This window comes from Gymnoscopelus braueri, assembly GCF_963280865.1.
Source record: "Gymnoscopelus braueri genome assembly, chromosome: 15".
Classification (NCBI taxonomy): domain Eukaryota; kingdom Metazoa; phylum Chordata; class Actinopteri; order Myctophiformes; family Myctophidae; genus Gymnoscopelus; species Gymnoscopelus braueri.
The window spans coordinates 6,603,501-6,623,839 of record NC_137620.1 but is presented as its reverse complement, the minus strand read 5'-3'; the positions used below and the strand labels follow the sequence as shown (position 1 = coordinate 6,623,839).

The 20,339-nt window shown below is 38.7% G+C and overlaps 2 protein-coding genes across 2 annotated transcripts in view; one reads left to right on the top strand and one right to left on the bottom strand.

The window, feature by feature from the left end:
* The window catches only part of LOC308101316 (NACHT, LRR and PYD domains-containing protein 3-like), a gene marked incomplete at both ends in the record, with an annotated part of 51,591 nt that extends 41,767 nt beyond the window's left edge, over positions 1 to 9,824 (bottom strand). Inside the window, 2 exons of the mRNA XM_080450740.1 lie at positions 4,411 to 4,752; positions 9,701 to 9,824. Of these exons, the coding sequence (XP_080306866.1) occupies positions 4,411 to 4,752; positions 9,701 to 9,824 (466 nt within the window). The remainder of the gene's footprint in view (positions 1 to 4,410; positions 4,753 to 9,700) is intronic.
* Positions 9,825 to 12,190: 2,366 nt separating this feature from the next.
* Positions 12,191 to 18,493, top strand: LOC308101868 (uncharacterized protein). Its single transcript, XM_080451378.1, has 7 exons — positions 12,191 to 12,229; positions 13,439 to 13,480; positions 13,899 to 14,066; positions 14,166 to 14,267; positions 14,920 to 15,186; positions 15,283 to 15,420; positions 17,734 to 18,493. Exons 1-7 carry the CDS (start codon positions 12,199 to 12,201, stop codon positions 17,793 to 17,795), a joined length of 810 nt encoding a protein of 269 aa, XP_080307504.1. The 5' UTR covers positions 12,191 to 12,198; the 3' UTR covers positions 17,796 to 18,493.
* Positions 18,494 to 20,339: the final 1,846 nt, after the last annotated feature.

The following is a 20,339-nucleotide window of genomic DNA, read 5'->3' as shown; positions in this document are numbered from 1 at the left end:
TTATGAATATTTATAACTGTAATCATCACGTGTTATAAGCATAATACAATGCATTTATACTTGAACTTATAAGTCATTATAACAAGCTTTATAATGTGTTATGGTTATGGTTATACAGCAGTATGATTATTTATAAGCTCTTATAAATATGATTATAAAGGATTATGATCAGATTACAATGCCTTATAAGTATGTGTATAATGCGTTATACACATGGGATGCATAGCAAGTGCTACCGGTTACTTTCTCTTTAATATTTTTTTCTCATTATTCTTTTTTTTTTTTTGCGTTCGCCTCCTCGCCTTCATCGGCTCCAAACAAATCAACAGAACCCACTGATGCACCCAGACTTATAGTGGTATAGCAGGCATACAGAACACATTGTCCACACAGTAACTTGAAGTTTTAGCTTGCAGGTTTACTTATCCCAGAAATGTGCATAGAAACAGATTATTCCATGGCATAGCATTGCTCTCTAGTGTGTGGCTCTGTGCTGTGCTGGTAAACAGCATCTGTCCACCCAGGTGCAGCCCTTTACCAATCACCAGGCCTACATATGCCCTTTCTGTCAATCAATTAGTTAGGCCTGGAGAGAGGTGGCCTTGGTGATCACCAGAGCCTTGTATTAGAGAGTTGCGCCAATGAGGGGGCAGAAACAGCGCCGTTACAAGGAGCAGTAGACTTCAATGCATTCCACGAACTTCAGGTTTAGGGCTTTGTCACTATTCACCAATAGACGGCTATGTAGAAGACCTGGCCCGAAGAACAGTGACGGCTCCAGAGAATTCTGACAGGGTGCATGCGTCCCGTGAAAATTTTGCGGTTTTGGGTCGAAAAATGTGCGGGTTCGGGCGGGTTTTGGTACTTTTTTTTCTTTTACTTTATTTCAGTTTTAGGGTTAGGGTTAGGGTTAGGTTAGGGTTATGTTATTTAATTCTAATTTTTGCCTGATTTTACCGATTTATTATCAAAAATAAATAAATAAATAAAAATATATATATATATTTTTACAAAATCTATTGGGTGAGCCAGCTTTCTACCCAGGCCCACCCATGGCTGCATGATGAAAACAGAGCTATATTGTCCAAGTTGACCGTACAATACCAAATACTCTAAAACCAGTTCACCTGAAGAAGTGAACGCGAGTGTCAGAACTCTCTCTCTCTATGGGTCTGCATAATTATGCCCTTTCTGTCAACCAATTAGTTAGGCCTGGAGAGGCGTGCCCTTGGTGATCACAAATAACCAATAATCTATCAAAACTGATAATGCCAAATATTAACAACTACAATCATGATAATAATAATAACTAGACGCGACGCAATTCAGGGCAATTGCAAAGTGTGGTTGCGCCGACGCCGGTCGCGGGAGGAATACCGTCGGAGGCTGCGTGACGTGCCATTCGAATTTGGTGCTGATTGGATCCTGTGTTCGTGATACATGGCGTTTTGATTTGAAGAAATACGCCCCTCCCACTAAAATAAATAAGCCCCTCCCACAAATGTAGCGGGCCAATGACATCGTCATGTCACTCCTGAGATCACCTGCTTTTCAATTTGAGAGGAGTATCCCCCCAAAAATCATGTTTTTGCATCAAACGGTTACGTTTTGCGCAGTTGTGGCGCCCCCTATGGGTCAAAGTGGAAATGCTTTCGGGGATTCGTTGAGTAAACCACCCTCGACATGTGATTCAAATTTGGGATCGATTGGACGTTTCGTTCGTGATCTTTGGCATTTTTGGTAAAACGGGCCCCTCCCACTAACTTTGGAAGCCAATTACGGACGAACGGTAAGGATTATCAAAATGCCGTTTGGATAGGTTTATCGCATGAGTCCATAGATCACGTGTACCGATTTTCGTAAAATTTGGACAAAATATATGGGAGGAGGAGCTAAAATTGTGTTTTGAAGAAAATTCAAAATGGAGGAAAATCTATCCTGACGCAAATGGGCGTGGCCTATATGGGGAGTTGCGTCATGACCCAAGGAATCTAGGGAAAAGGAAATTTTGATTTTACGAGCTACGGTTCAAGAGTTAGAGGCCAAAACGTAAAGGGGGCTGTTATAGCACCACCAAGTGGCCGATTAGTGTAATTATTTTTTCAATAATTTCGGACTAAATTATGAACCTCCCCTCCAAATCTGGTAACTCTAGCTCTTACGGTTTCTGAGAAAAAAATACTTGAATTTTAGTTTTTTCACTTTTTCATTAAAGCGGATGGGGACATTTAATGCACTAATAAATCAATATCAATTAAACTATTTAACCAATCTCTTAGCAAAATACAAGCACACGATTCCAGGTCAAGACGGTCATTTTGAGATATGGCACTACATTGGGGGATAAAAACTGTGGGAGGAGAGACGATCTAAACTATTGTTTATCTCCAGTATGAATAATAAAGTGCGAGGATTACTATAGTCTGGTTGCCCTGTTAGGGCAACCACACTAATAAACTAAAACAGTGAAATGGCTTCTACAAGTGTGACTAATCCTTTACCATGGAAGTCTTTCCTTGTCTAGATACCTTACATTATTTTTATTTTCCATGGCATAAGGTAGAAAATGATTGTTCAAACAAATCAAACACATGTTCAACAGAGTTATGGTTTGGTTTGGTTGTTAGAATCACATTTCTACAGTAAAGCTCTGAATAACCTATGATGATGCACTATATGATTACATTTATTTGTACTTGAAATAAAATATCAACTTTGGATATAACTATTGAAACTAGGCAAGATTGTCAATAGTCACAAATGTCCAATGTACTTGTCCTTGTCCCTTTAAGCCCATATACTGTATGGAGGTCCCTGATGTCATCAGTATGCCCATATATGGGCATGCCCCCTTTAGGGCCCATATATGGAGCCGAGTGATTTGTTAGGGCCTGATAGCATGATGACGCATTGAGGTTAGACACACTACATATTTCGGCGTAGCTGCATTGGGAACTCCTTATATGGTTATGGCTGTCATGGTGACATGAGTGTGACATCAGAGGTCTGTACACCCGCTGGCCGGTCCTGTGTCATTTTTAGATTTCTTTGGCTATTTAAAAATAGCAGATAAACAAGCTCATAGCATGGCACCGAGTGCTGCGCTATGAGCTTCTAGATCTGCTATTTTGGAAAAATTGTGATAATTTGTTTAAATCTTTGAATATACATGTACATATACAAGATTTGAGTTACAAATGTTCGCTGAAAGAATATATATATATTCAAAGATGTACACACATTTTCATGATTTTTCTCAAAAATAGCAGATATACAAGCTCATAGCGCGGCACTCAGTGCTGTGCTATGAGCTTGTAAATCTGCTATTTTTTAATAACCAAAGAAATCTAAAAATGACAAAGATCTTAATGGATTAAGCCAATTGTAATATAGGAAGGATATATATTATGTATTGTATTTAAATATATATACACGTATATATCCTTGGTCCATTCGCTCGCCCGGTGCCACGGCCTTGTGCCTCCCCCTCCTCCAGGCCCGCGGCCGAAAACGGGCGCTTCCCGCTCCGTTTTTCCTCACATGTACTGTATCACAATGGTTCCCAAACTTTTCAGGCTGCGAGTCCACGACCCACCAAAATAATCATATTTGAAATGGGGACCCCCAAAATAATCAGATTTGAACTGGGGACCCCTCACCCCCCCCAAAAGACCCCCCCACCCTGACAAGCACTTAGAATTGTAGGCATTACATTTAGTTTGACTCGGTTCCACAGATAAATATTGTGAAAATAGCCGATCTACAAGCACACAACACCTTGCACTGTGAGTTTGTAGATCGGCTATTTTCACAATGTTTTCCTCTTCCTTACGTAATATTTGACACTTTGGCCAATTTGGTATTAAAAGGGTCTTAAAAATTGTCACTTTATAAATGTGCAGATACCCTGTATACACTTATACTGTACGTTGTATTGTTTACTGTTGAGTGAGAAAACTATGTTGCACATTAAGATAATCATCTGGGGACCCCCCAAAATCATTTGGGGACCACTCTGAGGGTCCCCACTCACAGTTTGGGAACCCCTGCTGTAACATACGGTACATATATACACACACACACACACACACACACACACACGTATATATATATATATATATATATATATATATATATATATATATATATATATATATACGTGTGTGTGTGTGTGTGTGTGTGTGTGTGTGTGTATATATGTAACGCCCGGGATTCAAACCCAGGTCTCCCGCGTGGAAAGCCAACATCTCAACCACTAAGCCAAAGGGATATCGGATCCCCATTGCTCAGGGGAGATATTAGACTTTCAAGCCATCAGGCTGAGGTAGTGAACCCCTCTGTTACACATATATAATCTTATTTATATAATTTGTAATGAGCCCAACAATGGTTTTGACCATTACATCTTACCAACAAGGAGCTGGATCAAACTGCTGCCCAGCCTGCCCAGGTCTGGAAACAAACACCTGTACTTCCCCTCATCTGAGAGCTTCACCTTGGTCATCCTCAGTGAGATGTTACCATGACGCAGCTCCTCAAGAAACAGGGATGTCCTGTGTTTGTACAGCAGGTTCAGATTGTTAGGTCTGAAACGTCCATCTTGAAGGAGATACACAAGCGTTGGTTTCAGGTCAGGTCTGGACCACTCCACTGTATTTCCCTCCACGTTGACAGATGGTTCAATGTGACATGGAAGGATCACATCATCTCCCTCTATGGCCAGCACGTCCTGAGACCCGATCACCTGTTGTCCTTAAAACAAAACAAAATAAACTGCTTAGTGTGGTGATAATAATCTTAAAATATTCATCTTTATTTAGATACATGAGAACTGAGAAAAGTTACACAGACAGAGGCGGAGAAAATGCCGAAACGCAAATGCAACTTCACAGATGAAATGCTCAAAAAGTACCCGTGTTTTCGTCTGGGTCGTGACAAATGTGAAGCAGAGTGTACTGTTTGCAAAAAGCTGAATGTTCATACAGAACTTAACATGAAATATTATAGAGCATATTTGTATGAGAATGATTATTTTGTTATCTTTTCTTTTTGTTTAAAATGTTGAGGCATTATATATATTTTTTACATTAGCCATAGGAGACATTATTTTGAAGAATGAGCTATAACATTGAAGAACAGGCTACTTCTCTATTTTCTTTTGTTTAATTAACAGGTTTTGAGGCATTTTTTACATTTTTACATTATAGGCATGAGAGAGAGGTTATTTTGAATAATGGGGTACGTCACTTGTTCTAAGACTTGTTGAGAGAGAGATGTTATTTTATTTTGTTAAAAAGCTGAATTATTAAGCTGTGATTATTTTGTTATCTGAAACAAACAGAGGAGACATGCTTTAAATAAATAAACATATTATTTATAAAGCAATATTTTTCAGTACTTCAAAGAGGCCCAGAATTAACCGAATTAACCGAATTAAGGTACAAAAAAAAAAAAAAAGTTACAAATCCGGGGGGAAACCGCAAAAAAAATCGTTGGGTGTCCTCTTTTTGGGAATTCAGAATATGGTACCCCTAATAATATATCGTATTGTCCAGCCGGGACCAGCTATCTCCATTTTAAAAATTATTTTTTTTCATAAATCAACGCTATTGAACCCCCTCTACATCTGTGTAATTTTTTTTTTAATAATAACATATGAAAAGTATTAAAAAGCGCCTCTGACGAAAACTCCTAACTCCATTGGACCCTCAAACTGTCCGTCAAAAACAAACAACTCCCCCCTCCTCTCAGGCTCTCGAGAAGCTCTGCTCTGTATGAGGCAGACAGGGAGAAGATTTTTCAATGCTTTTGGGAGAACATAAACTGGGAAGAGAAGAGAATGTATGTGCAAGGTTTGATAGATGTCACCCCAGTAAAGAGGAGAAGGGTGTCTTCACAAAGGTCATCTGCTCGTGTTTTCTTTTTAAATGTTAATGGCCAGAGAATGAGTGTGTGCAGGAGTTTGTTTCAAACATCTCCAAGAGCTCAAGGAGATCATGCCAAAAGACTTTCACAGCTTTTATGACAATCTAAAGCACTAAGAAACACCCACCACACACACACGCAACACACAACACACAACAGTGTGATAATAAAATGTTGATAGGTATATGATAGGTAAATTCAACTGTGGTTGTTATTGTTAGTGCAGTAGGCTACAGATTTGACAGATTCTATTTTTCATTAATGTATTTTGTTTTTATATGCCATTTATTTATTGTTGGTGTGCCATGATCGCTTTTGTTAAATACATGATTGAGTATTGAGGCAGAATTGTTTGTTGCACTCAACTGTAGAAGAACAACAGTGGTAACAGTTAGATCCATGGTTGTTTACAATGCATGTTAAAATAAAAGTTGTTTAAGTACAGAATTCAGCTTGATCTATAGTATATGAGGATGGCGCTCACCATAAATAGCTGATCTCCAAGCTCACAATGCGTTGTGATGTGTTGTGAGCTTTGAGATCCATTGCCAGCTGTTCTTATCAATGATGGACAAAACCTCCTAACTCCACTTGCACTGGATTTGGGTAAAGTGGTGATAATATAATGACACATGCAAGTATCTAATAATATATAAAGTCACAATACCAAGTTTGATGAGGCAGTATTGCTTTGTTTTTAAAATATAAGGTTTTCTTCATTTTCTGAAAAATTGAGCAGTGTTCAGTCAGCAAATATAACGGAGCAAATATAAGACTTCCGGTGGACGATCTCTTCAGAATAAGAGTACCCTCTAGAGTAAAAAGAAACCATTGAAAACCATTGAAAAACGGTTCATTTGCACATTAAAACTATAAATTAAGCATTTAAACGAAGCTATATATCACATATTATGTTTCTGTGTAACAAAAACGGATTTAAAACATTAATTATTTATCTAAATTGATAGATGCTGTTCAAAGGAGTGCATAGCCTATACAAATTGGACACTGGACAGGAGACGGTGCTTAGTGCCGGAACTTCTGAGGTACGCACGCGTTCGGGGAAACCCCCTCTACACAGCCACACTCTCCGCTAAGCGGCACTAAGGTGTAGAAAAAAGTGGCGGGCCGTCCAGTGAGGTCAAGGGTCAGAAAAGGGCCGTTTTCAGTGCATAGCCTATACAAATTGGACACTGGACAGGAGACGGTGCTTAGTGCCGGAACTTCTGAGGTACGCACGCGTTCGGGGAGACCCCCTCTACACAGCCACACTCTCCGCTAAGCGGCACTAAGGTGTAGAAAAAAGTGGCGGGCCGTCCAGTGAGGTCAGGGGTCAGAAAAGGGCCCTTTTCAGACAATAGTGTATACAAGTGGCCATACCCTAACCCAATAGTGTATACAAGTGGCCACACAACCCCACACCATAAAAGAATACAGACACAACAGAGCCTTTTAGGTAGTTCGTCCAAGATACAGTAAATCACAGTACATGCTTTAACTTTGTACTCAGATAAATATCTTTTTGCCTGACAACTCATGCATAACACAATCTCGCTTTTCACGGTGGCTTTTGAAAGTGTTGAGGCTCACATCAAACAGAACAGCTTTGGAAAACAAACAAGTGAAAATACCACAGCTGCTGCCGTCAGTTTGTTCTATGAAATTGGGACAACTGTGATAACACTCATATCTAAATGTAATACCCATACCTCTACCATACAATGCAAAGTACTGTAATGCTAAGTACCTTTGCAGTGGAAAAAATGCCTTAACCAGGTCTTGCTCATGCACACGTAGTGAATCCATTATCACAACATCTAATACTATAACATCACCATTCACTGTCTTTTTGGTGAAATCTACCGCGATGGCTCCCCAATGGGACTTATTTGCGTTGACGGGCAATATCACCAACTCGTAGTTCCACCAATTGCGTGATGCTCGTGGTACATCTGGGAGGACACTGATGTCATCACACCAAAAACTCTGTAACTGTTGGCTTACAAAAGTGCTGGGACAAATAAATGATTTTTTTTTTCTTTCAACACTCGAAAGCAAGAGCTTATGGCACTCATCGATCATCTTATCACTCAGCCACTCGTTATTCTCCACAGCTGCCTTTGGAATGGATCTCCTTTTTCTAGCCCTCTATCTGTCTGTGCATTTATGTTTTTGTTCGACCTGCTGAAAGTTGATTAGTTTCACACTATTAGTTTTCTCGTATGACACGACAAAGCAACTAGCTGTGGTCAGTATTTTTAGCATCAGCTCAAAGGTATAGCCTGCTGTGTCATTGGATATGCCATTGCTGGTCTTTACACGTGTACAATGACACATATGGTGACTTGTCAAAAAATGCACAAATGCTGGACACAGCATAATCATTTTGGTGGTACAGACAGGAGAGAGTGAACGTTTTGGGAATTTCTGCACCAGATCTTAGCAGGAGAAGTAAAGTCTGTGGGCTGTGAATTACTTGATAGGTTGATAAGCTTAAGTCCTGCTTACATGTTTCACATTGGTCAAGTTGAGCAGAACATATTTTTGCAACTGTGTCCAAGATGCCTTTTTGTGACACTTCAAGTGGCTGCACTATGAGTTCTGAGTCTGACATGTTCTTTCTAGATGGTACGGCCTGGTCACCACATTGAGTACAAATATAGCGACCAAGACTTTTAAGGCAAAGCAGGTCATTTCCAAGGAAAGGAGCCCCAAGTGTGTCATTCACAAAGCTGTTTAATATGTGGTACACGTCTGTCATAGAAAATTGCCATAAAAAAACACATCCACACCATGGCCAATATCTTCCCATTGCCCATTGAATGTGGATCAAAGGCCAATTTCAATAACGACCTGTTAGGGCGTAGGCTAATTCTTATAAATACATCCATCAATGCAGTGGTGGAAAAAGTACTAAAATGTTTTACTTAAGTAAAAGTATCAATACTGCAATGTAGAAATACTCTGCAAAAGTAAAAGTCCTGAATTCCAAATGTAATTAAGTAAAAGTACTGGTATCAAAATGTAATTAAATATACAAATATTTTGCTTGTAGATCGGCTATTTTCAAATTGCCAAAGTTTAAATAGGGCTGAAGTGGTCTTGTATAAATATAAAAATATTTTGCTTGTAGATCGGCTATTTTCAAATTTCCAAAGTTTAAATAGGGCTGAAGTGGTCTTGTAATTATAATCAAAAATATACAAAGTAACAAGTAACTAGTATAATATCTGCCTCTGAAATGTAGTGGAGTAGTACTTAGTTACTTTCCACCACTGTATACGTGTATTTTTCAAAATGCATAGTACAGTAATTGATTACATGTACTTAGTTACTTTCCACCACTGTATAAATGTCTTTTTCGAAATGCATGTATGTCTTTCATAAAACATTAAATGCGATGCTCTTACTTTGAAGGCAACCGGAAACCTTATATTTGCTAGCTCAAAAACCGGATGTGTTATATTTGCTACCGGAACGGAGCTGCGAGCATTGATATTTTTTTTTTCATTTCCTGAACAATTACCGTTTTGGATTTAGCTGGTTCCGGCCAAACAGCAGAGATATATTATGTAGCCTATTACCAAAATGAACTTTTATTTTCCTTACTTTCCTACTTCAGCATCAAATACACATTAAATGTGATGGGGGACAAAAAACATTTCTAAACAATGAGAAGGAAGAAAACGAAAAGCGGAGAACCGTAGAACTTCTGCAACCCCGCCCTTATTGTTATCATAACTCATAACTTCACTGTAAATAACCATAAAGTTACCTGTCACAGATGTGTTGTAACAGCTGCTCCATATGATCAGGATCAGTTTGACATAAATCCCCGTCCATGGTTTTACACAAACACTGAGTAGAGAGAAAACAACGGACTTAAAGAGAGACGCCATTTTATTAAAGAGTTAGAAATACTTTCGGTTTCATTGATACAGTACTATATATCATAGTATATACCATTGTGTACCAGCAGAGGTCCCTGTTGCCTTAATGTTTATTGCGTTCTAGGAGAAGTGGTAGTAGTGGGCACCAGACATATGGGCCCAGGAGAAAACTGGGCACTAAAATTACACTGGGCACAGAAACAAACGGGACGCAGTAAACTTGGCACTTGGCCTGGTAGTGAATTTTGTTCTGTCTGTGTGTGTGTGTGTGTGTGTGTGTGTGTGTGTGTGTGTGTGTGTGTGTGTGTGTGTGTGTGTGTGTGTGTGTGTGTTTGTGTGTGTGTGTGTGTGTGTGTGTGTGTGTGTGTGTGTGTGTGTGCGCGTGCGTGCGTGCGTGCGTGCGTGCGTGCGTGCCTGTCTATCCATCTGTCTGTCTGTCTGTCTGTCTGTCTGTCTGTCTGTCTGTCTGTCTGTCTGTCTGTCTGTCTGTCTGTGTGCCCTCAGAGGATCTCTAGCTGTCATAATCTTGTTTATAATCTACATACTTGGTGAATAAATCTCTCTGTCTGTCTCTGTCTCTCTCTCTCTCTCTCTCTCTCTCTCTCTCTCTCTCTCTCTCTCTCTCTCTCTCTCTCTCTCTCTTAGTCTCTCTCTCTCTCTCTCTCTCTCTCTCTCTCTTTCTCTCTCTCTGTGCATAACAGTAGATTATACTCTTATTGAGAATAAAACACCATGCTATCTACTTAGCTATATGCCCAATGCAAATTCATTCATATTAATTAGTCTAATAGATTTGTCTTCAATTTGGCTTTGTATTTTTGCATGGTATCCTAGTTATTTGTATTTGTGAAATAGCGTTATTTAGACTTTATTATTATGAATAAATACAGTTTTTCATGATTGTTAACACACAAAAAGCGAAGATTCGGCACAATTTGCACTACACACAATGTTCAGTTGTTGCACATACTTCTCATGTAAAATCTCAAAGCATCAACCTACAATACACAAATATTCAAATCTCTAAACATTCAGGTCTGGTGAGCAACTTGCATCTGGGACAATGTGAGCTTCCACGGGGCTGCTCAAGTGTGTGAGTGGTCCAGTGTTGCAATGTTGAATTGGAACGTGGTTGCACTGTATTTTAATTGTACGTTAATGGCACATTAATATACACTACAGGTCACACAATGGACAATTGATATGCATCTAGGCTCATTCCTATGTTAATGTACCTGGTGTGAGTCGGGAGCCTTTGTAAACTTTGTTGAGGTGTGATTTAAAGTAGTTTTAAATCTATGCGTGTGCCTGCGCGTGCTCCTGGTCAAATAAATAACCTGCACGGTGTACAAGGCCGTCCTATGAACAATGCAACCCTGGAGTGGTCCCAGGACCACCCACATTTTTCCGTTCTATACCTTCCACCTTATTCTCCTTTCCTGAATCCCATTGTGGAGTTCTTTTCAGCTTGGAGGTGGAAGGTATATGAACTGAACTCACAGAGCCAGGTCCCACGTCAGTGTTGAGGCCTGTCAGGGCTTCATGCGCCACTCGAGGCGTTTCTTCCAACGCTGCTTGGACAGGGAGAACATTGCCTGTGATGTAGATGAGGCCCTCTGGCCAGACAGGAACCAAAATCATGCCTAAATCATGTACCGAAATATATATATATATATATATATATATGTGTGTTTTATGTTTGACTATGAAAAAAGTAGGCCTACACTGAGTCATTTTCCAAAAGGAGAAATGGCTCATTCTCCAGAGTCATTGTCATTCATATGGTGTGTTCCATTTCTATGATTGTGTTTTAAATTTTGCACTTCAGTGTGCTGTAAATGCTTGGTAGTGTGCAGCACACGCTTAGTTGTGTGTACTGTAATGAATGGTATGTGTGGTATTTGAAAATATGTCTGTGTGTACCAAATTAAAACACGAGTTCCATTTTGTGAATAGTTTGATGGCAAAGAGTCATCTTGCAAAGAGAGTGTAGAGGGTTTAGCATTTTGTGTGTGATGTTTTCAGTTGTGTGTGCAGTTTTGAGAAACGTGTGTTAACAATCGTGAAAAACTGTAATAGGGAATTGGGGGGGGCACCAAATTGCTCACAGCTGTCACTGAGTGTGTGTGTGTGTGTGTGTGTGTGTGTGTGTGTGTGTGTGTGTGTGTGTGTGTGTGTGTGTGTGTGTGTGTGTGTGTGTGTGTGTGTGTGTGTGTGTGTGTGTGTGTGTGTGTGTGTGTGTGTGTGTGTGTGTGTCAGAGCATCTTACCACAAAGGAAAAGCATCTTACCACAAAGGAAATTGACTGTTCATCATGCAGTAGCAGAGGGTCTAAACCACACAGCTCTGCTCTCAGTCACTGTCAGTCAGTCAGTTTAACAAGATGACATCTGCACCAACATACATAATATCATGTAAGTACTTTATTTATCTTATTTCAGTTCACTTTAACTATTATTATTAAATTATTAAACCGAGGCAGAGCATCAGAGAACTTTGCTTTGCACTTATTTATATTTAAATGTATTTAATGACACGCAAATCAGTATTTATTTATTCTTTAGTTATGCTTTTGTTATTAAAGTGCTGGGGTGAGTGTGGAGCAAATGGAAGCTCAGGCTGATGTTCTGGGTAAATTAATTACGTAACATGAATTAGCCTGAGATTCTCAAACTTAAATGTTCCAGTTACATAAAATGTGCTGTAAGTCTGTGGTCTGTATGATAGAGCAGTGGTTCTCAAAGTGTGGTCCGGGGACCCCCAGGAGTCCTTGAGGGGGTCCCCAGCTAAATTAGCTAATATAGCATCAAAATCAGTTTAACTACTTTAACCATATTTTATACTCTGGCTAGTTTAGAATATTTTGGGGAAATCTTGAAAAATCTGAAATGTTTAAACATTTTAACAACAAATATTCTCTCATGTGGTCCCTGGCACAAAAGCTTTTCAGATGGGGGTCCATGGCCAAATACTGCTGTATCAATTTGCGGTCCTTGACATGAAATAGTTTGAGAAGTAGTCTGTCATAGAAGGTCCTCTCACCCTGCTGTGGAGAGACCCCGGGTAGTCCCCTTGTGTCTTTATACTATTAGACTGGAGGAGCCAGCCCTATCGCAGGTCTTGAAGGGCGGATCCAAAGCCTTGCGCTCGGTACCAGCGCCGCTTCCTATTGCTTCACCAATCTATGTCCCCGCCACGTGCACGGAACACGCTGACGTCACCAAATTTAGAGCGACGCCCCTCTGCACTCTGATTGGTTAGGAGATAACAAGGTTTAGAAACAACCGTTCCTGCAAGGTTCCCCCAGACTTTTTTTCTTTTGAAAAAAAAAAAAAAAAAGGCATGGGTTTCCGAGGCTACTATACTATAGAAGGTCCTCACAGCTAACATATCCTCTCACCCTGCTGGGGAGAGACCACATTTATATTTAAAGGTTGACATAATCGAGGGTTAATAACATAACATTAGGATACATATTGAAGGACAAAGAATAAGATAAGTCTGGTTTTCGCCACATAGATCTCTCATTAACTCTGTCTGTCTGTCTGTCTGTCTGTCTGTCTGTCTGTCTGTCTGTCTGTCTGTCGCTCGTGCTCTCTCTCTCTCTCTCCCCCTCTCCCCAGTGGTGTATCTCATCATCTGTTGTGGACCTGCTCAACCAGACGGTGAGACAACTTCAAGCATCGCTCTCCGATGTGTCCGATTGCACATTCCCTCTACAGCTATGCCAAGGAAGAAATGCCACCCTAGATTTTTCAAACCAGCCTCATGGTGGCCTTATAACAGGCAATACACGTTTTGGCCTATAACTCTTGAACCATAGGTCATACAATACAGATTTTGTCCAAACCTCACCCAAATTAGTATGCCATATCTCTAGTCATGTGATCAAGACGTATCTGTTTCTTTTTTTTACATACACACACAGTATACTGTAAATTGTAACTATACCCACCTCTGAATATCAATGTTGTTATTTACAGTGCCAGATAGCACCATAGATCTGATGAATAGATGTTTACAGGTAGAATGTACTGTATCTCTCCCTCATTCCTGTGCCCCCCCCCTCTCTCTCTTTTCCAGTGTCTCTCAGAGTCAGTCCTGACAGATGTCAGTTCTTTAAACGTGAGTCCATCTCACTGAGCTGTGAGGAAGAAGAGAAGACTGTACAGGGGTGGACTGTGACAAGACCGAGCACTGAGGGCAATACGAGGAATGAAGCCTGTGGCAAAGGATGGGGAAAATTTCAAGGTATGGACAGACGGACAGACAGACAGACAGACAGACAGACAGACAGACAGACATTTTAACCGATATCACTTTTTTTTCCTTCATTGTGATTCTGTGCAGGAGCATCCTGTGTCATAGGAAACCTGTATCCTCTGGACAATGGAGTTTACTGGTGTGAGTCCACATCAGGAGTCAGCCAGTCCATCAACATTAAGATCTCTGGTACAATCAACATAATACATCAATGTTATCTATAAATTGGAGACGGTAGACAGACAACATTCACATTCTATCATTCATAACACAGATATAGGTTAATTTTCATTCATTATTGTGTTCTCTTGATAAACAATAATGTTTTAAGTTTGAAACATAAATCATCACCTAGGATTATCTCTCCCAGGTTATCTAACCTCAGACATGGCTGATATGAAAGGCAATAATGATTTAGTTATATATTCACAAAGTCAAAGATAATATAGCGTTGTAGATCAGCTATTTTTGTGTTGAAAACATTTACATGAAATCTTTGAAAATTGTCACCTATAAAATAACATGCCGATAATAGGGATAAGATTGAAAGTAGTTTGTGGACTTTAATATAATAAATGCAAGTCTTGGTGCCACCATCCCATTTAAAGATCCTCCTGGCTACTTATCTTAATTATATGTTAATATAATTAGGATACATTTGTACATTTATGTATAAAAAACCTACATTTCTGTGGACACATCCAACAATGTATTAAACATGAATATTTACATATGATATGAACAATATAGATGTTCATAACTCAACATGTTGGTTCTATAGATGTTCATAACTCAACATGTTGGTTCTATAGATGTTCATAACTCAACATGTTGGTTCTAGATGGAGATGTGATCCTAGAGAGTCCTGTACTTCCTGTACCAGAGGGAGATAAAGCCACATTCCGCTGCCTGTACAAAGACCAGACAACTGGTAAACCATCCTCGGAGTCGGCCCGCCCAGCTGGTTTCTATAAAAACGGATCCCTCATCAGAACAGAGCCTACAGGACAGATGACCATCCACCATGTTTACAAGTCTGATGAAGGATTCTACAAGTGTAACATCTCTGACCTTGGAGAGTCACCAGAGAGCTGGATGGAAGTGACAAGTGAGTCTTTGTCTTGAATCTTTGATAATGTCACAATTATCACCATGAGAAGATAAAGCAGTGTTTGGAAACTGAAAGCCATTGTTGTCTTTACAGATTCATCTTCCTCCAGCCCCCCTGAACCCCCCCTCATCACTCGGAACCAACTGATCATTAAGATACTGGTGGCCACGCCTTATGTGATTTCAACCTTCCTCTACTTCTCTATACTGAGAGACAGAGCTAGAGCTAGAGGTGAGTTATACAAACACACCTTATATAAACACTTTAACATGTGTCCATCATACTGAGAGACAGAGCTAGAGCTAGAGGTGAGTTATATAAACATCTTAAGGACACAGGCCATCATACTGATACTCATACAGAGACATATTAACATGTGTCCATCACACTGATACTCATACAGAGACATATTAACATGTGTCCATCACACTGATACTCATACAGAGACATATTAACATGTGTCCATCATACTGATACTCATATAGAGACATATTAACATGTGTCCATCATACTGATACTCATATAGAGACATATTAACATGTGTCCATCATAATGATACTCATACAGAGACATATTAACATGTGTCCATCATATGATACTCATATAGAGACATATTAACATCATAATGATAGTCATACAGAGACATATTAACATGTGTCCATCATAATGATACTCATACAGAGACATATTAACATGTGTCCATCATATGATACTCATATATAGAGACATATTAACATCATAATGATACTCATACAGAGACATATTAACATGTGTCCATCATATGATACTCATATAGAGACATATTAACATCATAATGATACTCATATAGAGACATATTAACATGTGTCCATCATAATGATACTCATATAGAGACATATTAACATGTGTCCATCATAATGATACTCATATAGAGACATATTAACATGTGTCCATCATAATGATACTCATATAGAGACATATTAACATGTGTCCATCATAATGATACTCATACAGAGACATATTAACATGTGTCCATCATATGATACTCATATAGAGACATATTAACATCATAATGATACTCATATAGAGACATATTAACTTGTGTCCATCATAATGATACTCATATAGAGACATATTAACATGTGTCCATCATAATGATACTCATATAGAGACATATTAACATGTGTCCATCATAATGATACTCATACAGAGACATATTAACATGTGTCCATCATATGATACTCATATAGAGACATATTAACATCATAATGATACTCATATAGAGACATATTAACATGTGTCCATCATAATGATACTCATACAGAGACATATTAACATGTGTCCATCATATGATACTCATATAGAGACATATTAACATCATATGATACTCATATAGAGACATATTAACATGTGTCCATCATAATGATACTCATATAGAGACATATTAACATGTGTCCATCATATGATACTCATATAGAGACATATTAACATGTGTCCATCATATGATACTCATATAGAGACATATTAACATATGTGTCCATCATATGATACTCATACAGAGACATATTAACATGTGTCCATCATACTGATACTCATACAGAGACATATTAACATGTGTCCATCATATGATACTCATATAGAGACATATTAACATGATACTCATATAGAGACATATTAACATGTGTCCATCATATGATACTCATATAGAGACATATTAACATGATACTCATATAGAGACATATTAACATGTGTCCATCATACTGATACTCATATAGAGACATATTAACATGTGTCCATCATAATGATACTTATGTACAGAAACACACAGAGGTGAGACTGAGACAAACATGTTATAGAAACACACCTTAGCGTCTGGCCTTCATAACGGGCCTTTTAGAGCCACAGGACCAGAGGACAGGCTGAGGCAGAGCAGCTCAAGTTTAAAAGGAATATTCACACAATAAACTAGGAACCCAAGGAGCATGAGGAAGATACACTGAGGACTGTAGGAATAGAATAGGAAATAATAATAACCCCATAATAATAATAATAATAATAATAATAAGTCTAACAGAACACCGTAGCAACATCTACAGACTGTAAGAGAACACAAGGGACTGAGGGTTTATAACTAAAGAGTACAATGAGTAATGAGCACAGGATAGAACAATACAGTCACAGGACTGACCAGACAGGTACTGTAAGAGCAACTAAGGAGAACAGGAAACACTTAGGGCGTCACTACAAAATAAAGGTACACTAGTGTAATGTAAACAAAACTAATTCAAACTAAGAAACATGACACATTACTTCACAATTAAAGGAACACAACTGTAACATAAAACGTTAACTATGACTAATATAAGAAACATGAACACAACAAGAAAACAGCAGGGTGACACAACATGACACAGATTGTGACACACTGTCCCTCTGAGGATCTGTAGCTGTTATAATCTTGTGTTTATGATCTACATATTTGGTGAATAAATTGACTTTCATTCTGACAATACATACAAATAATAAAGTGTTCTATATGAACTTTACCGTCTCTTTCTCTCTCAGAGGCAGCAGCCAATGCGAGGAGGAGAAGAGACGATGATGTCATCATGCAGGTAGCTGAGTAGCCAATCAGAAGTGTTGAAGGTGATAGCTCAGCAAAGCACTGCCTGTCACAGCCACGAGTGGATCTCTCTCTCTCTCTCTCTCTCTCTCTCCCTCTCTCTCTCTCTCTCTCTCTCTCTCTCTCTCTCTCTCTCTCTCTCTCTCTCTCTCTCTCTCTCTCTCTCTGATGATTATATGTACAGATTGAATATGATTATATGTACAATTTAGTCATTTATCAGACGCTCTTAATCCAGAGTGATTTACAGTAAGCAGGAAAACACAAGGAGAACATCAAATGTATAGAGACAGTAATCTAGGAGGTAAACCAAGAACCTATCATCAGTCTATCAGTATAATATCCAAAAATAAATAATCTGTACATTGAATATAATGTATTTGTCACTAACTTACAGTACAAGCAGCAAAATGCTGTTGGGACTAACATTTTAACGTAATTATATATTAAAACATACATGGGCAACTGGCGGCCCGTAGGCCACATGCGGCCCCCACCTTTACTTAATGCGGCCCGCAGGTTAATATCAGAATACTGATATATTATTGATTTCAGCTGTTACAATTCCAAACATGCAAACATGACCCGCTTTAATTACTTCAGTCTATATTAGTAGCTTAATGATGACTAGTATTAAATTCTATTCTCTTTTTAATGTCCAATATATTTGTATTTAAGCTCATAAAGTTAACATAAGTATAACTAAATGCATTTAGTTATACAAAAAAAATTGCTTTTCAGGATTCCAATTCAAAAATAGCATTAATAGCGATCTACAAGCTCAAAACGCGTCGCACTGTGCCACGTTTTGAGCTTGTAGATCTGCTATTTTTGAATGGCGAAGTACGGCATTCATTTATGGAGAAAGTTAAAATACGGAGATAAGAGGTTTCTTCCCGACAGTATATGCAATGTGTCCCTCTGGAGTGAGTGTGGAAATATAGTGGCCCTCTCCATCATCAAAGTTGCATCACCCCTGTATTAAAACAAGAAAGAAAAATACTGGATGCAACGTAAGCAAGAGTTAGGCTTAGGGTTAGACGGGTACAATGACTCATTTAGCAGCTTACATTAGCAGCAGTGTTAAATCAGTGATACTGTATGTGGTTTGTCTGTAGGTGTAAGGTTAGTGATGTAGGGAGTGAAAGTAGTAAAAATAGTTTACGTAAATAGTCTAAATATAATGGGCCCGATTCACTAAGCTGTATACGCTCATATTTTGAACATACCGGCATTTACAAAAATCAGGTGTCTGATTCATCTATTTTTTGTCGGTGAATTTTGCGGGAGGGCCTTTCTCACGTCTGCTCGGAGCCATGACTTCTGGGACCAAAGCTTATGTATATGTCATTAGAATGTATTATTCTTCATACAAAATCAATGACAATCGTGCCAAACCTCAAATAAAATATTTATGTGCCCAACATTTGTCAACACATATAAAAAGAAAGAAAACATGTCAAATGGTCTTTTTATGCATATTATAGACATGATGCAAAATCGCAATTGACGCATTTAGAGCTGAATTCATTTAGAGCTGAATTCATTTAGAGCTGAATTCATTTAAAGCTGAATTATTAGGTGTGTTTGCCGTGTTTGCAAATGTGGCTACCGTTTCGCCTATTGGACTTTCATGCCAACTCCATATGACATACATACTATTAATGTATAATAAACCCAGGTACCCAACTACCAGCATACTTAAATCTGTCTGAGGGGGTGTGAAAAAAATTAAAAATAAAATTTTTATTAGGAATCTTAACCCTTCCAAATAAAATGTAATGTCATGTAAATATTGTATATATTATACATCCCGGACGATAACATGTCTACAGGTCAGATGTTTTCTTGATTTTATTTTTATTTTAGATTTATTTGATAAGTTTAGGTTGTTCATGTGTAGTTTATTTTTGTTAATTGTTTTGTCTGTTAGCCCACCCTGAAGCGTGCGTGCGTGCGTGCGTGCGTGCGTGCGTGCGTGCGTGCGTGCGTGCGTGCGTGCGTGCGTGCGTGCGTGCGTGCGTGCGTGCGTGCGTGCGTGCGTGCGTGTGTGTGTATGTAAAGCTGTACAGGCAATCTTAAGTTAAAAAAGTCCTTCTATTTTCAATCCTTTAAATTCTACGTCTCTGTACATCTGGAAATATTAATCATTATTAATCATTATAAACTATTGTAATTGTTCTATTCCTTGCATGATGTAAAGTGCATTCTAATAAAGATTTGAATTTGAAAGCTTCCTGCTTCTGTCTATGAAAGACGTTAATTGAATGTAAAGGAGAATTATAATTCTTATCTATTGTTATTTATCCGTTCTTATTTCTGTTTGTGTGCTGTTGTTGTTGCACTTCCTCTGCTTTTGTAGTATCAATCAATCAATCAATCAATCAATCAAATTGTATTGAACACAAATACAGGGTAAGCGTGTGGTCACACCAAACCTTAATTCTGCCTTTAATTCGGTGGATTCTGCCAATGCTTTTAAATGGGAATGGAGCGCTTTGATGCCATTCAAAGATTTCCGCAAAAACAACTCTCCGTTCCCATTGAA

Bases quoted from the DNA above. Each gene is read 5' to 3' on its own strand.
- LOC308101868 (XM_080451378.1), top strand. From the start codon at position 12,199: ATGACATCTGCACCAACATACATAATATCAT. The intron at 13,481-13,898 runs GTGAGACAACTT...TCTCTTTTCCAG, and splicing joins TGGACCTGCTCAACCAGACG to TGTCTCTCAGAGTCAGTCCT. The intron at 15,421-17,733 runs GTGAGTTATACA...TTTCTCTCTCAG, and splicing joins AGACAGAGCTAGAGCTAGAG to AGGCAGCAGCCAATGCGAGG.